This window comes from Gorilla gorilla, chromosome 10 (assembly GCF_029281585.2).
Source record: "Gorilla gorilla gorilla isolate KB3781 chromosome 10, NHGRI_mGorGor1-v2.1_pri, whole genome shotgun sequence".
NCBI classification, from domain to species: Eukaryota; Metazoa; Chordata; class Mammalia; order Primates; family Hominidae; genus Gorilla; species Gorilla gorilla.
In genome coordinates this window covers 127,067,792-127,087,191 of record NC_073234.2, presented here as the reverse complement: position 1 = coordinate 127,087,191, position 19,400 = coordinate 127,067,792, and the positions used below count along the sequence as shown (strand labels likewise).

At 43.5% G+C, this 19,400-nt stretch overlaps 1 protein-coding gene and 1 pseudogene across 1 annotated transcript in view; both read left to right on the top strand.

Moving 5' to 3' along the window:
- The window catches only part of BRAP (BRCA1 associated protein), a 44,267-nt gene that overhangs the window by 10,858 nt on the left and 14,009 nt on the right, over window positions 1–19,400 (top strand). The window contains exons 5-9 of the mRNA XM_031001032.3: window positions 2,954–3,067; window positions 9,958–10,106; window positions 15,114–15,189; window positions 16,437–16,575; window positions 16,937–17,046. Of these exons, the coding sequence (XP_030856892.1) occupies window positions 2,954–3,067; window positions 9,958–10,106; window positions 15,114–15,189; window positions 16,437–16,575; window positions 16,937–17,046 (588 nt within the window). The remainder of the gene's footprint in view (window positions 1–2,953; window positions 3,068–9,957; window positions 10,107–15,113; window positions 15,190–16,436; window positions 16,576–16,936; window positions 17,047–19,400) is intronic.
- Window positions 3,074–6,894, top strand: LOC129526028 (PEST proteolytic signal-containing nuclear protein-like; annotated as a pseudogene).

The following is a 19,400-nucleotide window of genomic DNA, read 5'->3' as shown; positions in this document are numbered from 1 at the left end:
GCCTCCCAAAGTGCTGGGATTACAGGCGTGAGCCACCGCGCCCGGCCAAAGCCAGGTTTATTTAAAGTTTTGGGTCCATACAATGCAAACATTTTCAATAAAAGCTGTTTCTGCAATGTTCTTGGCAGTTAGCTTCAGGCTTTTGTTTAGTGCATTTAGATGGTGAGTTGAAGTAGGAACCATGTGTAGTTTGTTCCCTACTCTCTAGCTAGTACATATAGCACAGGGCCTGGCACATACTAGATGCTCAGAAAATATGTGAACAGGCGAAGGTGCATTTCTAATACCAAGATTTTAAAGAAGAGATCAATATGTTAATTGGGAAATCTCAGCTGTTTAGTGATGTTGTCGTTACAAAAAAGTACTTTTTTTTTTTTACTTTTCTCATTTCTGCCACAATCATCCTAGTGTAGGCCACCATGACAACTCACCTACATGCTTCTTCTCCTTTTTTATTTTATTTTATTTTTTTGGAGACAAGGTCTCACTCTGCTGCACAGGCTGGACTGCAGTGGCACGATCTCGGCTCACTGCAGCTTTCACCTCCTGGGCTCAAGCTATCCTCCCACCTCAGTCTCTCAAATAGCTGGGACTACAGGCTTCCACCCCCACGCCCGGCTAATTTTTGTATTTTTTGTACAGACGGGGTTTCGCCACGTTGCCCAGGCTGGTCTCAAACTCCTGGGCTCAGGTAGCAGAAAGGAATAATTCATTGAATGGTTTTGGTCACATGCCTTATCCTTTCCTGTAGAGGAGGCCTGGTCGTTTAGTGAGCATTTGCAGAGCTCTAGACCCCAAGAGGGCTCTACCAGCCCCTGGTGGTGCCTGAGGCTCTGAAGAGATGAGAGAAGGCCCTGACTTTCAGGCAGTCCGTTTTCTCCTGGTGAATCCATGTGCTGACTTTGCTGCTTACTCAGCCAAAAGCATTTCAAGAAACCGTTGCTCCTGAAGAATGGGGGAAGCCATATTAGGTTGTAACCTCTTAGTATTAAAGAGGCTTCTTCTCCAACAGCTGGCTTTAAACATTTTCAAATTATAATGCACTATGCTCAATACATGGATTATTTTCTTAAGTAAAGCCTCTCCACCCCGACCTGCTGCCACTCTGCCCCTCCAAAATAAAAGTATATTCAGAATTGATCATCCTTCCTCAGCTGCTTAGCTCACTTGGTCATGTTAAGAAAGCATAAGTAGCCAGGCGCGGTGGCTCACGCCTGTAATCCTAACACTTTGGGAGACCGAGGTGGGTGGATTGCCAGAGCTCAGGAGTTCGAGACTAGCCTGGGTAACTTGGTGAAACCCTGTGTCTACTAAAATACAAAAAATTAGCTGGGTGTGGTGGCGTATGCCTATAATCCCAGCTACACAGGAGACTGAGACAGGAGAATTGCTTGAACCTGGGAGGCAGAGGTTGCAGTGAGCCGACGTCATGCCATTGCTCTCCAGCCTGGGTGACAGAGTGAGACACCATCTCAAAAAAAAAAGGGGGGGGAAGCATAAGTAATCAAGAATTCACAATTACCTCATTAGAGGGGAATTAAAAGCTGTCGAGAAGCTTACAGTGTCTGTGAGATTCAGAACCTTGTGAGGGTGGACAGGCAGGACTATTTTTGCCTGGTGCAGCCCTGCATCTCTTCCTTAAGGTTGACGATGCTGCATTTCCTGTTGCAGAATTCCCAGAAGCAGCCTGTCAATGTTGGTAGGGCCAAAGCGCATAACTTTCTCTGTTTGGGTTAATGCCCGTGTGGGAATAAAATCCAGACAAGCCTTGGCCTCCCCGCTTGCCTCAAAAAACTGGCTGAGTTTAAAAACTGGAATCATCTCCGTTGCTTGCTACTAAGGCTAGACTAGAAGGTTCTGTTTACCTGTGTCCATTTCATAGACGCACATGTGCCTTTGCAGCTTTGCCTCAAGGGGACTGTTTCTCCACATTTCACCCATTTTCTAATGCTAGGGAATGAGACTGTTAGTATTTTAAAGGCTGGTTCATCTTGGGCCCCTTGACCTTGACCAAGAGCTTTGCTTTTGGTATTGGACACTAGGTGGCGGTTTAAGACCTCCTGATGGGATCCATTAGATGGGATCTAACTATCATATATTATTATTATTATTATTTGGTTTATTAAAGAGTAGCTGGTTTTTCATCTCATACCAGTTCCCCTGGTCTTTTATTTTTTTCTAACATAAGTGCTGACATTTTCTTTTTTTTTTTTTTTTCTTTTTGAGATGAAGTTGCGCTCTTGTTGCCCAGGCTAGAGTACAATGGCCCGATCTCAGCTCATCGCAACCTCTGCATCCTAGGTGCAAGTGATTCTCCTGCCTCAGCCTCCCGAGTAGCTGGGATTATAGGCGTGGGCCACCATGCCTGGCTAATTTTGTATTTTTAGTAGAGACAGGGTTTCTCCATGTTGGTCAGGCTGGTCTCAAACTCCTCACCTTAGGTGATCCGCCCGCCTCAGCCTCCCAAAGTGCTGGGATTACAGGCGTGAGCCACCATGCCCAGCCCAATGCTGACATTTCCTTAAAGAGTTCTTTCATAACAAGCGTCAGTTATTATTTCGTTCCAGGCTTTGCAGAAATGAGTGTTTACTTTCAGCTGCACAAGTGATGACTAGAGGGAAAAAAAACTGCTATTAAGGGAAATGTTGACTGTTGCTGGTTGAATATTAAAATTGTACCAGCTTTCAGCTTGTTGCACTTCAGTCCCTTCTGCCAGTTCAAGTAAAAACTCTGTTGTAGCCCAGGAAATACTGTAAACATGGAATATTGACTTACAGAGTGCGATTAGCCTACCAATCAGCTTCAGTAGATGTGACTTTTGGTGGTTGCTTTCTCTCCTAAGTATAAATTTTAAAAGCTGATGAGAATGAATAAAGCCATGCATATTGAATATAAAGCAGATTTTCAGGGTATCTGTCTTAATTTTTTTCCTTTTCCCCATTGGTGTACATAGGCTGATGCGGATAGTTTTTATATGGCATGCAATGGCCGCCAGTTCAACTCAATAGAAGATGACGTTTGCCAGCTAGTGTATGTGGAAAGAGCTGAAGTGCTCAAATCTGAAGATGTAAGTGTGAATTGTTCCTATATTTAATTAAAATATATCAGATTGGTGTAAAATTGAATGCTAAGGTATCTGTGAAATACCCAGAATAGGCCAGTCCATAGACACAGAAAGTAGACTGGTGGTTATCAGGGCAGGAAGAGACGAATGGGGAGTGCCTGCTAACAGGATACAGGCTTTCTTCTGGAAGTGATGGACGTGTTCTAGAATTAGATAGTGATGACAGTTGCACAACCTTGTGAATATACTACAAGCCAATGAACTGTATACTTTAAAATAGAGAATTTTATTGAATTTCTCATTTTCTAAAACGTCAAAAAATGTAAAAAAAAAAAAGAAAAAAGATACTGCATTGTTGAAATTGAGTGTTTATCAATTCTAGATCAACAAAGCCTGGAACTGAAAATAAATGTTTTTGTTTTCAATATTAACCCTTAATTGTCTTCCTAATTCTTGTTTCTGCCTTTTATTTTTGAGACAGGGTCTCGCTGTGTCACCTAGGCTGGAGCACAGTGGTGTGACCTTGGCTCACTGCAGCCTCTGTCTCTCCAGTTCAAGCATCTGCTAGCCTCAGCCTCCTGGGTAGCTGGGACTACAAGTGTGTACCACCATGCCTGGCTAATTTTTTAAATTTGTTTTAGAGACAAGATCACCCTGGCCGGGCGCGGTGGTTCATGCCTATAATCCCAGCTCTTTGGGAGGCTGAGGTGACAGATCGCTTGAGCACAGGAGTTGGGAGGCCGAGGTGATGGATTGCTTGAGCGTAGGAATTCGAGACCAGGCTGGGCAACATGACGAAACCCTGTCTCTACAAAAAATACAAAAATTAGCCAGGTGTGATGCTGAGCACCTTTGGTCCCAGCTACTCAGGACCCTGAAGCAGGAAGATCACCTGAGTCGGGGGAGGTCCAGGCTATAGTGAGCCGTGATCTTGCCATTGCACTCTAGCCTGGGCAACAGTGAGACCCTGTCTCAAAAAAAAAAAAAAAAAAAGTCTCCCTGTTACCTAGACTGTTCTTGAACTCCTCAGCTCAAGCATTTTTCCCACCATGGCCTCCCAAAGTGCTGGGATTACAAGTGTGAGCGACTGTGCCTGGCCTCTTGATTCCGTTTTTTTTGTTTTGTTTTGGAGACAGAGTGTCACTCTGTTGCCCAGGCTGGAGTGCAATGGCACTCTCTTGGCTCACTGCAACCTCCACCTCCCAGGTTCAAGCGATTCTTGTGCCTCACCCTCCTGAGTAGCTGGGATTACAGGCATATGCCACCATGCCGGGCTAATTTTTTTATTTTTAGTGGAGACGGGGTTTCACCACACTGGCCAGGCTAGTCTCGAACTCCTGGCCTCAAGTGATCTGCCCACCTTGGCCTCCCAAAGTGCTGGGATTACAAGCATGAGCCACTGTGCATGGCGTTGATTCTGTTTTGATAGCAATTTGTGATGGCTCTGATCTTTCACTCCCATGGGAACCTTTCCTATATTATGTGGTCACTGGAATCATTTTATAAAGTAGCAATACAGCTCTTTATTTTAAGATATATTTTAAGATTAAGATTTCTTTTTCCTTTCTTTTTTTTTTTTTGGAGACATGAGTCTCACTCTGTCACCCAGGCTGGAGTATAGTGGCGTGATCTTGACTCACTATAACCTCCACCTCCCAGGTTCAGGCAATTCTCGTGCCTCAGAATCCCAAGTGGCTAGGACTATAGGCATGCGCCATCACTCCCGGCTACTTTTTGTATTTTTAGTAGAGATGGGGTTTTGCCATGCTGGCCAGGCTGGTCTCAAACTTCTGATCTCAGGTGATCGGCCCACTTTGGCCTCCCAAAGTGTTAGGATTACAGGCATGAGCCACCGCGCCCGGCCAGATTTCTTTTATTTTAAATTAGACCTGGGCCAGATGCGATATCTCATGCTTGTAATCCCAGCACTTTAGAAGGCCAAGGCGGGCGGATAACTTGAGGTCAGGAGTTTGAGACTAGCCTGGCCAACATGAGGAAACTCATCTCTACTAAATATACAAAAATTAGCCTAGTGTGGTGTCAGATGCCTGTAGTCTCAGCTACTTGGGAGGCTGAGGCAGAATTGCTTAAACCCCGGAGGCCGAGGTTGCAGTGAGCTGAGATTGCACCACTGCACTCTAGCCTGGGCAGCAGAACAAGACTCCCATCTAAAAAATAAAATTAAAAAATTAAGTAGACCTGAAGGTCTTTTTACTTTGAGATCCGCTTGATGGAAGTTAGTTCTGAGTAGATTGTTTTAGCATTTGATTAGGTGAAATCAAAATTTGATAAGTGGGCGGCAGGGGAAAATGGTGGATGGGAGAGAAGAAGACTGAAAAGTCTCAGCGAGCTGGAGCTGCCAGAGGACCTGAAGAAGAGGCAGAAAAAGTTGTGAAAACTAAAACTGTTTCTTCCAGTAATGGAGGGGAAAGTTCCAGTCGCAGCATTGAGAAACGGTTAGCTGGAGAAGAAGCTGCAGACCTCCCAACAAAGCCTACAGTGATCTCCAAGTTTGGATTTGCCTTAGTTGGATGACAAAGAAAGCATCAACAATATCCATCAAACTTGGATCAAATAAGCCAAAAGAAACTGTTCCAACTCTTGCTCCAAACACTTTTTCAGGAGCAGCAGCTTTTAATGAAGATGAAGATAGTGAACCAGAGGAAATCTCCAGAAGCAAAGATGAAGATGAAGAATATTGGAAGGGATACACCAACATCAGCTGGACCAAACTCCTTCAATAAAAGAAAGCATGGGTTTTTTGATAACCAGAAGCTATGGGAGCGAAATATAAAATCTTATGTTGGAAATGTCAATGACCAAGACAATTAAACGATGTTTTGAAATTGGGGTGTGGGGTGGGTGTAAACTTAAAAGGAACAGTTTCCTTTTTTGAAGAATGGTATAAGACTATTTTTGGAGCCACTTTTTTTTCTCTTTCATTTTTTGTTTAAATATTGAGCTGTACAGTAATAAATTAGGGTTCAAAATTAGAGGTAATTTATGTTTTATATACAGATTTCAAGACATTTGCTAATTTTGTAGTTTCATGTGATTAGTTTCCAAAGGTTACAGATAATACATCAGAAATTTTTAAGAATTGCATATATTTTTAGAGACAACTATTAACACATTAAGAGGGAAGCAAAGCCGGGCATGGTGGGATCACACCTGTAATCCCAGCACTTCGGGAGGCGAAGGCAGGCGGATCACCTGAGGTTGGGACGACGTTCAAGACCAACCTGACCAACATGAAGAAACCCCATCTCTACTAAAAATACAAAATTAGCCAGGCGTGGTGGCATATGCCTGTAATCCTAGCTACTCAGGAGGCTGAGGTAGGAGAATCACTTGAACCCAGGAGGCAGAGGTTGCGGTGAGCCAAGATCACACCATTGCACTCCAGCCTGGGCAACAAGAGCGAAACTCCGTCTCAAAAAAAAAAAAAAAAGAGGGAAGCAAATAGTTATTGTCTGTTTAAAACTGTAAGCAGTTACTCTCTTAACTCCCTTATTACCTAAACTTGTCTGGCTCCCAGGAACAGCCTTCTAGAGACAGGGAGTATTGGGAGGAAAACGTTAACTTAACTATTGACTGAACGTAAATTTAGATAAAATTAAAATGCAGCTTTTTTCCTTATAGGTATTTGTTTTGTTTCAAGTCATCATAAAGTAGGTATTGCATTGCTATCAGTGGATACAGATGCTTAGCTCTTAAAAGAATTTTTTTTGGCCAGACTGAGTGGCTCACGCCTGTAATCCCAGCACTTTGGGAGGTTGAGGGTGGATCACGAAGTCAGGAGATCGAGACCATCCTGGTTAACATGGTGAAAACCCATCTCTACTAAAAATACAAAAAATTAGCTGGGCGTTGTGGTGGGCACCTGTAGTCCCAGCTACTCGGGAGGCTGAGGCAGGAGAATGGCGTGAACCCGGGAGGCGGAGCTTGCAGTGAGCCGAGATTGTGCCACTGCACTCCAGCCTGGGCGACAGAGGGAGACTCTGTCTCAAAAAAAAAAACAAATTAAAAAAAAAAAAAAGAATTCTTTTTAATGTAAACTGTTGAATATTTGAAATAGCCCACTTCACCTTAATGGTTCTTGTGTATCTTCATTTGTCTTCAAAGAGAAACCATTTGCTACCAAAGTAAATCAGTATTTCGAATGTGCTTCTCTTGTTTTTTGTTTATTAGCTAGTTGCTGTAAGCGTTTCCACCAGAACTTGAGCCAAATCATAAGGAAGCTGTTTCTTTTAAAATACAAACCACCACCAAAAAATTAAATGTACATATTAAGCATTTGACTATTTTTATTTTTTTAAAAAGTATAAACACCAAAAAAAAAATTTAACATTGTATGAAGATGGAAAACAAGAAGATACACTTTCTGTAACTTTGTCTAAGGATTTAAATTACTAACTTGTGAATCCAGTTTAAATTGAACTTAACTACTGGCTTCCCCCGCGCCCCGCCCCGACCCAGACGGAGTCTTGCTCTGTCGCCCAGGCTGGAGTGCATTGGAGCAGTCTCGGCTCACTGCAGCCTATGCCTCCCAGGTTCAAGTGATTCTCCTGCCTCAGCCTCCTGAGTAGCTGGGATTACAGGTACGCACCACCATGCCCAGCTAATTTTTGTATTCTTAGTAGAGACGGGGTTTCACCACGTTGGCCAGGCTGGTCTCAAACTCTTGACCTCGTGATCCGCCTGCCTTGGCCTCCCAAAGTGCTGGGATTACGGGTGTGAGCCACCGTGCCAGCCCCAGCTTTCTTACTAGTAAAATTACATGGTTGATTTTAAATGTATACATGTTGACCAATGGCCTCTCAAAAAGCACATTTTAGATACTGGAGTAGAAGGAAAGAAAATGCATCTTCAAACATTTTTTTGGAATCTCACCACATATAGTTTGTGAGATTTGTATATTGTAGGGTGTTAGTTTTTGTATTTTTGTATTGTATATGAGCTTTTTTTTTTTTTTTTTTTTTTGAGACGGAGTTTCACTCTGTCTCCCAGGCTGGAGTGCAGTGGTGCGATCTCAGCTCACTGCATCCTCTACCTCCTGGGTTCAAGAAATTCTCTGCCTCATCCTCCCAAGTAACTGGGATTACAGGCACCCACGACCACACCCGGCTAATTTTTTGTGTTTTTAGTGGAGACAGGGTTTCACCCTCTTGGCCAGGCTGATCTTGAACTCCTGACCTTGTGATCCACCCGCCTCGGCCTCCCAAAGTGCTGGACTTAACAGGCGTGAGCCACCTCGCCCGGCATCTTTTTTAATGTGACAGTTAAACACATCTTTAAAAGCATAGTCACAGACAAAAGAAGCATACAGTATAAAAATTTCCTTGAAAACTCCTGCAATATTATATTTGGAGGCAGCTTCAGACTGTTTTATTGGTGGTAACTGGTCGCTGAGCTCTTTTAGTTGGTAATAACTCCAGAGAAGCATCTTGTGTATATTCCTAACACTTGTTCACTAGCATTTAAGTTTAGAATGAGCCCCAAGTAAAACAATGGAAATGTATATAGAACTCTTAGTTCTTACATGATTTAATTATATCAAAATACGTGAATTTAACTTACTTTAATGTAGGCAAACTATCAATTTTTGTCCATTTTCCTGTTTGTTAACATACCTCTCCTAGATATTCTTTTCTTGACCCAAATGAAATATTAACCTAAGGTCAAGCTGGGAGAGAGAAACAACTGAGATGAATGTCTTTACTAAAATACCGATAAATTTGTCAAACTCAAAAAAAAATTGACGTGATAAAATTGGGCATCCTTTGTTCTGGCTGCTGCACGAGGCCTCAGTTTAGAGATTCCTTTCTTAAATGAACGTGGCTTCTTGAGAGATTTCCTGTAAGTATCTACTCTTCAGGGACTGTAGGTTAATGTGCTTTTTCTCTGTCCATAAGTGTGTGCTCCCTGACCTTTGCCTAAGTAATTCTTTCTTGTCTTCTGGCTGGAAGCGTCAAGTCAAGCACTGTCTTAGGAATGCCTTTCCTGACCATCTAGACTGTCATGCCCCCTAATTCACACCCTGTTGTGGCTTCCTGTACTGTTTGTTTTTTAATTTGATTTTTGTCTCTCCCTCCACTAGATTCTAAACTCTGTGGGGGCAGGAGCTGACTGTTTTTTGGACTTAACGTATCTGTTTTTGCTCACCACTGTTCCACACCTAGAACAGTGTCTGTCTGCTGCACATAGCAGGGGCTCAATCTCTATCTGTACAATGAGGGAATAAAGAAAAATCAGTGTTGTTGGTGCTGTCATCACTGAGTAGAAAGTGTTAAGTTATAACTTACTCTATGGAAAAATCCTTCAGGTCCAGCTATTCTTTTGTTCCTTTGTATTCTATTATAGTCATAGACACTTAGAGCTTGAGCTAGGAGTCTGGTCACATTTGAGATTTATATGTTAAGATTTTGACAGCAGTCTCCCTTCCTGGAATGTCAGTTCTGTGAGGGCAGAGATCTTTGTTTTGTTCACCGCTGTATTCCCAGTACCTGGCACAGTGCTGGAACACAGGAGGTACTCCATCCGTGTTTCTTGAATGAATGAATAAATGAATGAAAATATTACCAATTTAAATTATTTGCTTAGAGTAATGATATTGAGGATATCCTGCCAGGAGTCAAAAAAGCAACTAGAAAACTATTATTAAAAGAAGAAAGGCCTGGCACAGTGGCTCATGCCTGTAGTCCCAGCTACTGGGGAGCCTGAGGTGGGCAGATCTCTTGAGCCTGGGAGGTCAAGGCTGTAATGAGCCATGATTGCGCCACTGGGCTCCAGCGTGGGTGACAGAGAGCGAGACCCTGTCTCAGAAAAAAGAAGGAAAAATAAAGTATTGCTGGTAGATGAAGAGTGAGGCTTATGTGAGGTGTTTCCCGTAGGGCGCCAGCCTCCCAGTGATGGACCTGACTGAACTCCCCAAGTGCACGGTGTGTCTGGAGCGCATGGACGAGTCTGTGAATGGCATCCTCACAACGTTATGTAACCACAGCTTCCACAGCCAGTGTCTACAGCGCTGGGACGATACCACGTGAGTGCAGGGGCCGAACCCCTCTGTGTACAAGCGCATTGCAACCCTTCCAGAATTAAAAAGAGCCACCAGCAGAAAAGAACCATTCCAAATATTTGACTTTATTCAAGAGGTCCTTTTTCTCCTTCCCTTTCCTAAGTTCAGGGAATCGGCATTCTGAGACCAAGTCCTTTTTTAGTATGCTGATTCTGAACCCTTGTGGAATTCCCCAAAGCAGCATGAGTTGTTCTTTCCTTCCAAGAGCCAGAGAGTGAAAAAAAAAGCAAAGCTTAGTTTGAGGCTCTCATGCTGCAATGAAATCTAGGTCTGGAATCTCATGTATCAGCTGCACTTGGTGTCTGCCGTTCACTCTGGGCTTCTTATCAACTGGGCTACAGCAGGCTAGTATTTTAGCTTTGCTGGGCTGTTGATGGCTTGGTGGCCAGTAGAAATAGCAGTTACTAAGTATGAGATCTACTCTACAGCCTCCTGATTCCCAACATACCAGGTCTTAGTCATAGGTGATGTTGCTACAGACAAAGAACAGGTAAGGCCTGTACCTTTTTTTTACCCCCTAAATCCAGGATGGTTGCTCCCTTTGCAGACTGCACTGTGGGACTTAACCAGAAAGGTGTATCAGATGCTGGCCTTCTGGATTTCCCAGTACAGAGGGGAACCCAGAATGAAATCACACAAGTAAATAAATCACAGCCATAACCAGAGTTACAGAAGAGCAGTGTGCAGCATTGGGACTGAGAACTGGGGCCCTAATGAAGCCAGGACCACCTGAGAAGTGGCATCTCCAGGAGGATAATTAGGAGTTAAGCCGGGTAAAGAGCAGAACCCAGAGAAGGCAGTGGGGGAAGGGGAAGATCATGTTCCCAAGCACAGAAGTGAGGAGGGGTGAAAGTCTACAGGAATCTCTGTCTACCCACAAGTGGCCTGGTGGCTGGAAGAAGAATATCAGCTTCACAGAGCGGGGGCTGTGCCTGGCTTGCTCACTGCTGTGTCTCTCACACCTGGTGGGGGACGTGGCACACAGGAGGAGCTTGGTAGACACTGAGGAGCACATAAATAAACTGGGTCTCTGCAGCTTATCACTGCCCTGCTTATTTAGCTGGACAGGAGTCTTGCTCCAATTCCGTGGAGTCCTCAGTCAATTCTTAGTTATCATTTGGGAGTTTTTCAAGGAATTGTCCAGTTGCCTTGAACAAAGCCATACTGAGATATGTGCATTCCTTAAAGTGTTTACCTGTATCTTCAGTCCATCTGCTATACCAGTTAAGTTCTAGGCAATTCTTTGTTCCCCGCCACTCCAGTTTTACTTTTTTTTTGAGACAGGGTCTTGCTCTGTCACCCATGTTGGAGTGCAGTGGTATGATCACAGCTCACTGCCTCCTCAAACTCCTGAGCTCAAGTGATCCTCTCGCCTCAGCTTCCCAAGTAGCTGGGACTTACAGGTGTGCACCATCTCACCCAGCTAATTGTTTTTTTTGTTTGTTTTGTAGAGATGGGGTCTCGCTATGTTGTCTAGGCTGGTCTTGAACTCCTGAGTTCAAGCAGTGTTCCTGCCTTGGCCTCGCAAAGTGCTGGGATTATAGGCATGAGCCACGATACCCATCCCCAGTATTCCTTTTGATATAAATTAACTGTTACAGAACCATAGCATTTTAAAGTTGGAAGTTTCCTCAGGGACCATTTTTTCCAACAACCTCATTTTATACAGGAGGAGGACACAGGCCCAGAGATAAGAATTTGCAAGCTCAAAGTGTCATGGCCAGAGAATGCCAGAACTGGGACTAGAATTCATCCTGTCATATGGGATGTAAGACATGCCATTTGCCCTCAGAATCATGCAGTTCATTCAGTGAGTTTTGAGCCTTGGTACATGCATAGAACTGTGAGAGATGCTGAGACAGAGGAAGCAAATTCAGGTCCTCTTTGGGGTGGTTTGGTCTAAGAGAGTTTACACTTGTACGTAAACACATGTGGTTCAGGGTGGAGATTGGAAGAGAGAATGATGGCATCCCCAACCAGGGGTACTCAGGAAGGGCTGCAGTAGGAGGCAGTGTTGGTCTTTTTGATAGAGAGAGATGTCAGAGAAGGCTTTGGGAAGAGCTCCCAAAGATCTCATCAGGAAAATAGGATAAAATAATTTTTTGCAGAGAAAGGCAGGAAGAATTTAATAAACTTAATTATTATTATTATTATTTTTTGAGATGGAGTCTCACTCTGTCACCCAGGCTGGAGTGCAGTAGCGTGATCTTGGCTCACTGCAACTTCCACCTCCCAGGTTCAAGCAGTCCTCGTGCCTCAGCCTCCCGAGTAGCTGGGACTACAGGCATGTACCACCACACCTGGCTAGTTTTATATTTTTAGTAGAGATGGGGTTTTGCCATGTTGGCCCAGCTGGTCTCGAACTGCTGACCTCAGGTGATCCACTCACCTCAGCCTCTCAGAGTGCTGGGATTATGGGCATCAGCCACTGTGCCTGGCCGATAAACCGTTGATTATTTTTTAGTAGACAGATGAGGTAGTATATCATAGAATGCTAATTGTTTGTTTATAAGTTTATTCTTATAATTTTTTTTTCTTTTCAAGATCAAATTTACATTTCAGAAAGATCGTTTTGATCATTTGGGCATAGTGTAGAGAATTAGATTTCAGAACCAGTTCTGAAATCTAATTCTGTTGTTTTTTGTTTTTTGTTTTTTTTTTAGAAGGGCTTTTGCTACATTGGCCAGGGTAGACTTGGCTTCAAGCCATCCTCCTGCCTCGGCCTCCCAAAGTGCTGGGATTACAGATGTGAGCCACTGCACCTGGCCTGTTTTCTTATTCAACCACTTTCACAGCCACCACACAGACCGAAGGGATGAGACAAAGCCAATTTCTACCTCTAGTAAGACTGCATTCTGCTTTCTGGCTACCATTTCTGTTCTTTCTTTGAGTTTGTCTTCTGTCTTCTCTTTTGATGCTAAAGGAAGAAGTGGACTAGATCCTTTCCTTTCTCTTACACAGATAGAGCTGCGTCATCTGTGACACACTTAGTGTTCTTCCTGTTTATTCCATTTTCTTGGTTTTATTTACTTAGTTGGGTAACTGTTACTAGTTATATCTTTTTTTTTTTAGATGGAGTTTCACTCTTGTTGCCCAGGCTGGAGTGCAATGGCGCAATCTCAGCTCACCGCAACCTCTGCCTCCCGGGTTCAAGTGATTCTCCTGCCTCAGCCTCCCAAGTAGCTAGGATTACAGGCATGTGCCACCATGCCCTGCTAATTTTGTATTTTTAGTAGAGACAGGGTTTCTCCATATTGGTCAAGCTGGTCTTAAACTCCCGACCTTAGGTAATCCACCCGCCTAGGCCTCCCAAAGTGCTGGGATTACAGGTGTGAGCCACCGTGCCTGGCCACTAGTTATATCTTGAGCATTGTTTCTTCCTGGTGCCAGTTCAGTCAGCCTCAGCTATAACCCACTTTCTGTCCTAGTTGCCCATCTAACAAAAATACTCATGACTAGTATTTAGTATTATTTTGTGTGGAGTATAATAGAAAACAGTTAATGGATTTTTTCAACATTGTTTTTATTGGCTTTTTGTAAATTGAGACATGAATGCCTGATAGAGCACTGGTATCTTCCACATGATGTTCACGGTGCAGTGAGATATCATGTGCATTTCAATAAGTACATTAACACCCTTTGTGTTTAGCCAGGTGCGGTGGCTCGTGCCTGTTATCCCAGTACTTTGGGAGGCCAGCATGGCCAATATGGTGAAACCCCATGCCCACTAAAAATACAAAAATTAGCTGGGCATGGGGGTGCACTCCTACAATCCCAGCTACTTGGGAGGCTGAGGCAGGAGAATCATTTGAACCTGGGTGGCAGAGGCTGCAGTGAGCTGAGATCGCGCCACTGCACTCTAGCCTGAGTGACAGAGCAAGACTCTGTCTCAAAAAAAAAAAAAAAACCTTTGTTTTTTTACTACAGATTTTAAATCCAATTCTTAGGAGCAACCTGGAGAAGAAAGGGTACTTTTTGAATGATTTAAATCTTTGGGAAATGGGGATAAGGCAGGTTGTTTGTTGGAGTAAAAATACATTATAGGCCGAGCACGGTGGCTCATGCCTGTAATCCCAGTACTTTGGGAGGTCAAGGCAGGCAGATCACCTGAGGTTGGGAGTTTGAGACAAGCCTGACCAACAGGGAGAAACCCCGTCTCTACTAAAAATACAAAATTAGCCGGGCGTGATGGCGCATGCCTGTAGTCCCAGCTACTCAGGAGGCTGAGGCAGGAGAATTGCTTGAACCTAGGAGGCTGAGGTTGCAGTGAGCCGATACTATGCCATTGCACTCCAGCCTGGGCAACAAAAGCTAAACTCTGTCTCAAAAAAATAAAATAAAATAAAATAAACAAGCTGGGAGCTGTGGCTCACACCTGTAATCCAAGCACTTTGGGAGGCCAAGGCCAGTGGATCATGAAGTCAAGAGATTGAGACCATCCTGGCCAACATGGTGAAGCCCCGTCTCTACCAAAAATACAATTAGCTGGGTGTGGTGGTGCATGCCTGTAGTCCCAGCTACTCGGGAGGCTGAGGCAGGAGAATCGCTTGAACCTGGGAGGCAGAGGTTGCAGTGAATTGAGATCGCGCCACTGCACTCCAGCCCAGGCAACAGAGCAAGACTCTGTCTCAAAAAAAAAAAAAAAAAAAAAAAAAAAAAAAAAATTATAAATAATCAGACATGAAACGAAGTCCTAATTGTAACCTGTAAATGCTTAGCTCTTTGATCATCTAAGCTTTAGACATAAGAGCGGAAAAGGACATGAGGCAGATCCCAATTTCTCTGTTCTCTGTTTTATCAAGATTTTGTATATTTTTATTTTGTATATTTTATTTTAAGTGATATCCTTAGTTATGATAAAAATAGCACATAAGAAGAGGAGGATATAAAATCCAGTGTTTGACTTTTGGGTTCTGTAACAGCTGTCTTTTATATTTAACCTGCACCATTATCTTTTGGTGTCCTGGATAGGTGTCCTGTTTGCCGGTACTGTCAAACGCCCGAGCCAGTAGAAGAAAATAAGTGTTTTGAGTGTGGTGTTCAGGAAGTAAGTAATGGGTGATGGAAAAGAATAAAGAATGCAGCTTTAATTGTCATGAGTTTTCTTCTGCTTGGTATGACTTAAGTTCTTTATTTTTAATTTATTTTTTATTTTTTATTTTAAGAGACAGGGCTTACTGCGTTGCCCAGGCTGGTCTCGAACTCCTGGCCTCAAGCGGTCCTCCCACTTCAGCCACCCATAGTGCTGGGATTGCAAGTGTGAGCCACTGCACCCAGCCTAAATTCTTTAAAGTTTTTTTTCTTTTTGTCTAGGGTTGGGCAAGACATATGAATACACAAATTATGTTACTCCTGAGCTAAATTTATTTCTTTTTTCTTTGCACTTTTGAAAGGCTTAGACTTTTACTGATGAATTGTGAATTTTTTTCTTGCTATTCACATAGTGCTCCTTAGAAATCAGCAAAAAAAAATGACCCATAAAAGCATCCTTGATTGTTGGGTTTTAAACATACATTTAATCACTCAGGCTCCTGTAGAAACAGTTTTTTCTTTTTTTTTTTTTTTTGAGACAGGGTATCATTCTGTTACCCAGGCTGGAGTGCAGTGGCATGATCATAGTTCACTGTAACCTCAAATACCTGGGCTCAAGCCTTCCTCCCATCTCATCTTCCCAAGCAGCTGGGACCACAGGTGCATGCCACCATGGCCTAGTAGGTTTTGTTTTGTTTTGTTTTTGTTTTTTCTAAAAAATTTTGTTTTTGTTTTTTCTACAAAAAAAACATTTTGTAGAGTTGGGGTCTTGCTATGTTGCCCAAGCTGGTCTTAAACTCCTAGGCTCAAGCGATACTCCTGCCTCAGCCTCCCAAAATGCTGGGATTACAGGTGTGAGCCACTGTGCCCAACCAACAATTCTGTCTTCTAGTGTCTCAGGTTCCTTCCCACTCTGAGTGAGCTGGATCGATTATTTGTTTGTTTGTTTGTTTTAAGACGGAGTCTTGTTCTTATCACCCAGGCTGGAGTGCAATGGCACGATTTCGGGTCACTGCAACCTCCACCTCCTGGGTTCAAGCGATTCTCTTGCCTTAGCCTCCTGAGTAGCTGGGATTACAGGCAGCTGCCAGCACGCCCAGCTGATATTTGTATTTTTAGTAGAGATGGGGTTTCATTATGTTGGCCAGGCTGGTCTCGAACTCCTGACCTCAGGTGATCCATCTGCCTCGGCCTCCGAGCCATCGCGCCCAGCCAGATCATTTATTTTTATTTAACTAATTAAGATCTTACCTCTTCCGGCAGAATCTTTGGATTTGTTTAATATGCGGCCACATAGGATGTGGACGGTATGTCAGTCGACATGCTTATAAGCACTTTGAGGAAACGCAGCACACGTATGCCATGCAGCTTACCAACCATCGAGTCTGGGACTATGCTGGAGGTGAACACCACTCTCTTTTCTAATTTGGACTCATTCTGTGTGGAAACTTTGCCTTCACAACCTCTTCATTTTCCCTCCCAGCTTGAAATGTCATCTTTTGACAGCTGTTGCAAACCCAAATTCTCAGTTTCCCTGAGGGCACTATTTTTCTAGGAATGTCTTGAATCACACATTATAAAGGGAGTTAATACTTCCATTCTTGCTTTCTCCCTCCCCTCTAAAATTCAAATGATTTGACACTTTTAAAGAAATATTGTAAGGCATTTAAGTTAGATCTGAAAAAAAAATTTTGTCAGAGTTAAAAGTGTACAGAGACCCTTTTCATTCTAAAGAAACACACTTTTGTTGACTCTTTCTTTAGATAACTATGTTCATCGACTGGTTGCAAGTAAAACAGATGGAAAAATAGTACAGTATGAATGTGAGGGGGATACTTGCCAGGAAGAGAAAATAGATGCCTTACAGTTAGAGGTAAGAGATTTAATGAGTTATCACTCTATCTGTTTCTACTGCTCTTTACTATTCTAATTTGAAATATTTGTCATTTACCTGGATGTACATTTTTTTTTAAAAGTTTGGTCATGGCTGGGCGCAGTGGCTTGTGCCTGTAATCCCAGCACTTTGGGAGGCTGAGGCAGGTGGATCACCTGAGTTCAGGAGTTCAAGACCAGCCTGGCTAACGTGAAACCCCGTTTCTACTAAAAATGCAAAAAATTAGCTGGGTATGGTGGCACACACCTGTAATCCCAGCTCCTCGGGAGGCTGAGGCAGGAGAATCGCTTGAACCCGGGAAGCGGAGAATCGCTTGAACCTGGGAAGCAGAGGTTGCAGTGAGCCGAGATCGGGTCATTGCACTCCAGCTTGGGCAACAAGAGCGAAACTCTGTCTCAAAAAAAAAAAAAAATGTTCGGTCATTGCTTTGAGGTGTTATTAAAATATTTTTATTCTGTTTTTCTTCTTTGAAAGTCTAAATGTCAGCTGGGTACAGTGGCTCACACCCTTGTAATCCCAGCACTTTGGGAGGCTGAGGCAGGCAAATCACCTGAGATCAGGAGTTCGAGACCAACCTGGCCAACATGGTGAAACCCTGTCCCTACTAAAATTAGCTGGGCGTGGTGGTTCATGTCTGTAATCCCAGCTACTTGGGAGGCTGAGGCACCAGAATTTCTTGAACCCGGGAGGCAGGGGTTGCAGTGAGCTGAGATTGTGCCACTGCATTCTAGCCTGGGCGACAGAGCAAGACCCTGTCTCAAAAAAAAAAAAAAAAAAAAAGTCTAAGTTTCACTGTGCCTTATTACTTTCATTGTGATGTCTGTAGTTGTCTCAAGTTCAGTGTTAAGATTTGTTTTCCCGTAGCTACAGGCTAGAGTACAGTGGTGCAATCTTGGCTCACTGCAACCTCTGCCTCCCGGGTTCAAGCGATTCTCCTGCCTCAGCCTTCCGAGTAGCTGGGACTACAGGTGTGTGCCACCACGCCTAGCTAATTTTTTGTATTTTTAGTAGAGACAAGGTTTCACTGTGTTAACCAGGATGGTCTCGATCTCCTGACCTCGTGGTCCGCCTGCCTCAGCCTCCCAAAGTGCTGGGATTATAGGCATGAGCCACCGTACCCGGCCACGAGTCATGTTTTATATAAATTTCAAAAAATGTTGTTTTAGAAACATACCTTAACCTTAGGAGGAAGTGGACATTTGAAAACTTGCTCATTTCAAGACTCTTAAAGGTCTGATAGTAAAATGGCCTAAAATGAGGTTTATATTGTTATTAATAAATCATTGTATTAATAAAAAAAGATCAAACACTTTTAAGTATTTAGAATTAGTAAAACCTCCACATTAAGTATGTACATGCATTCTATTCATACAAGAAATACTGGCCGGGCACAGTGGCTCACGCCTGTAATCCTAGCACTTTGGGAGGCTGAGGTGGGTGGATCACCTGAGGTCAGGAGTTTGAGACCAGCCTGGCCAACATGGTAAAACCCCACTTCTACTAAAAATACAAAAATTAGTTGGGTGTGGTGGTGGGCGCCTGTAATCCCAGATACTTGGGAGGCTGAGGCAGGAGAATCGCTTGAACCTGGGAGGCGGAGGTTGCAGTGAGCCCAGATGGCACCATTGCACTCCAGCCTGGGCGACAAGAACGAAACTCCGTCTCCAAAAAGAAAGGAATATTTATTGGCCAAGCATGGTGGCTTATGCCTGTAATCCCACCACTTCAGGAGGGCAAGGCTTGATCGCTTGAGTTCAGGAGTTCGAAACCAGCCTCGGCAACATAACAAGGCCTTGTCTCCACTAAAAATAAATTAAAAAAAAAAATTATCCAGGTGTGGTGCGATGCACCTGTAGTCCCAGCTACTCAGGAGGCTGAGGCAGGAGGATCTCTTGAGCCCAAGAGGTTGAGGTTGCAGTGAGTCGTGATTGCACCACTGCATTCCAACCTGGGCAACAGAATGAGACCCAGTTTTAAACAAAAAAAAAAAAAGAAAAAAGAAAAATGTTTGCTGTCAGCCACTGGTGCTAGTGCTGCAAACACAGTATTGAACAAACTCCCTGCTCTCATGGAGCTTAGGGTTCAGTAGCATAGATGTTCTTCTCCTTGCCCTCTCTGTAGCCTGCAGACATGTTTATATCTCTTCTAGTCTTCTAGAATGGTTTTTCCAAAATGGAGATGTGACCTTGCCACTCCTCGGCCTTGGGTTCCCCATTGCCCATATTTGTCAATATTATAATACCCCAAAGCCTTCCACTGGTGCCATATCTCCTAACCTGGCACATTAGTGTTACAACAGCCTCATTAGTGTTACTCATTCATTTCTGAAGAGA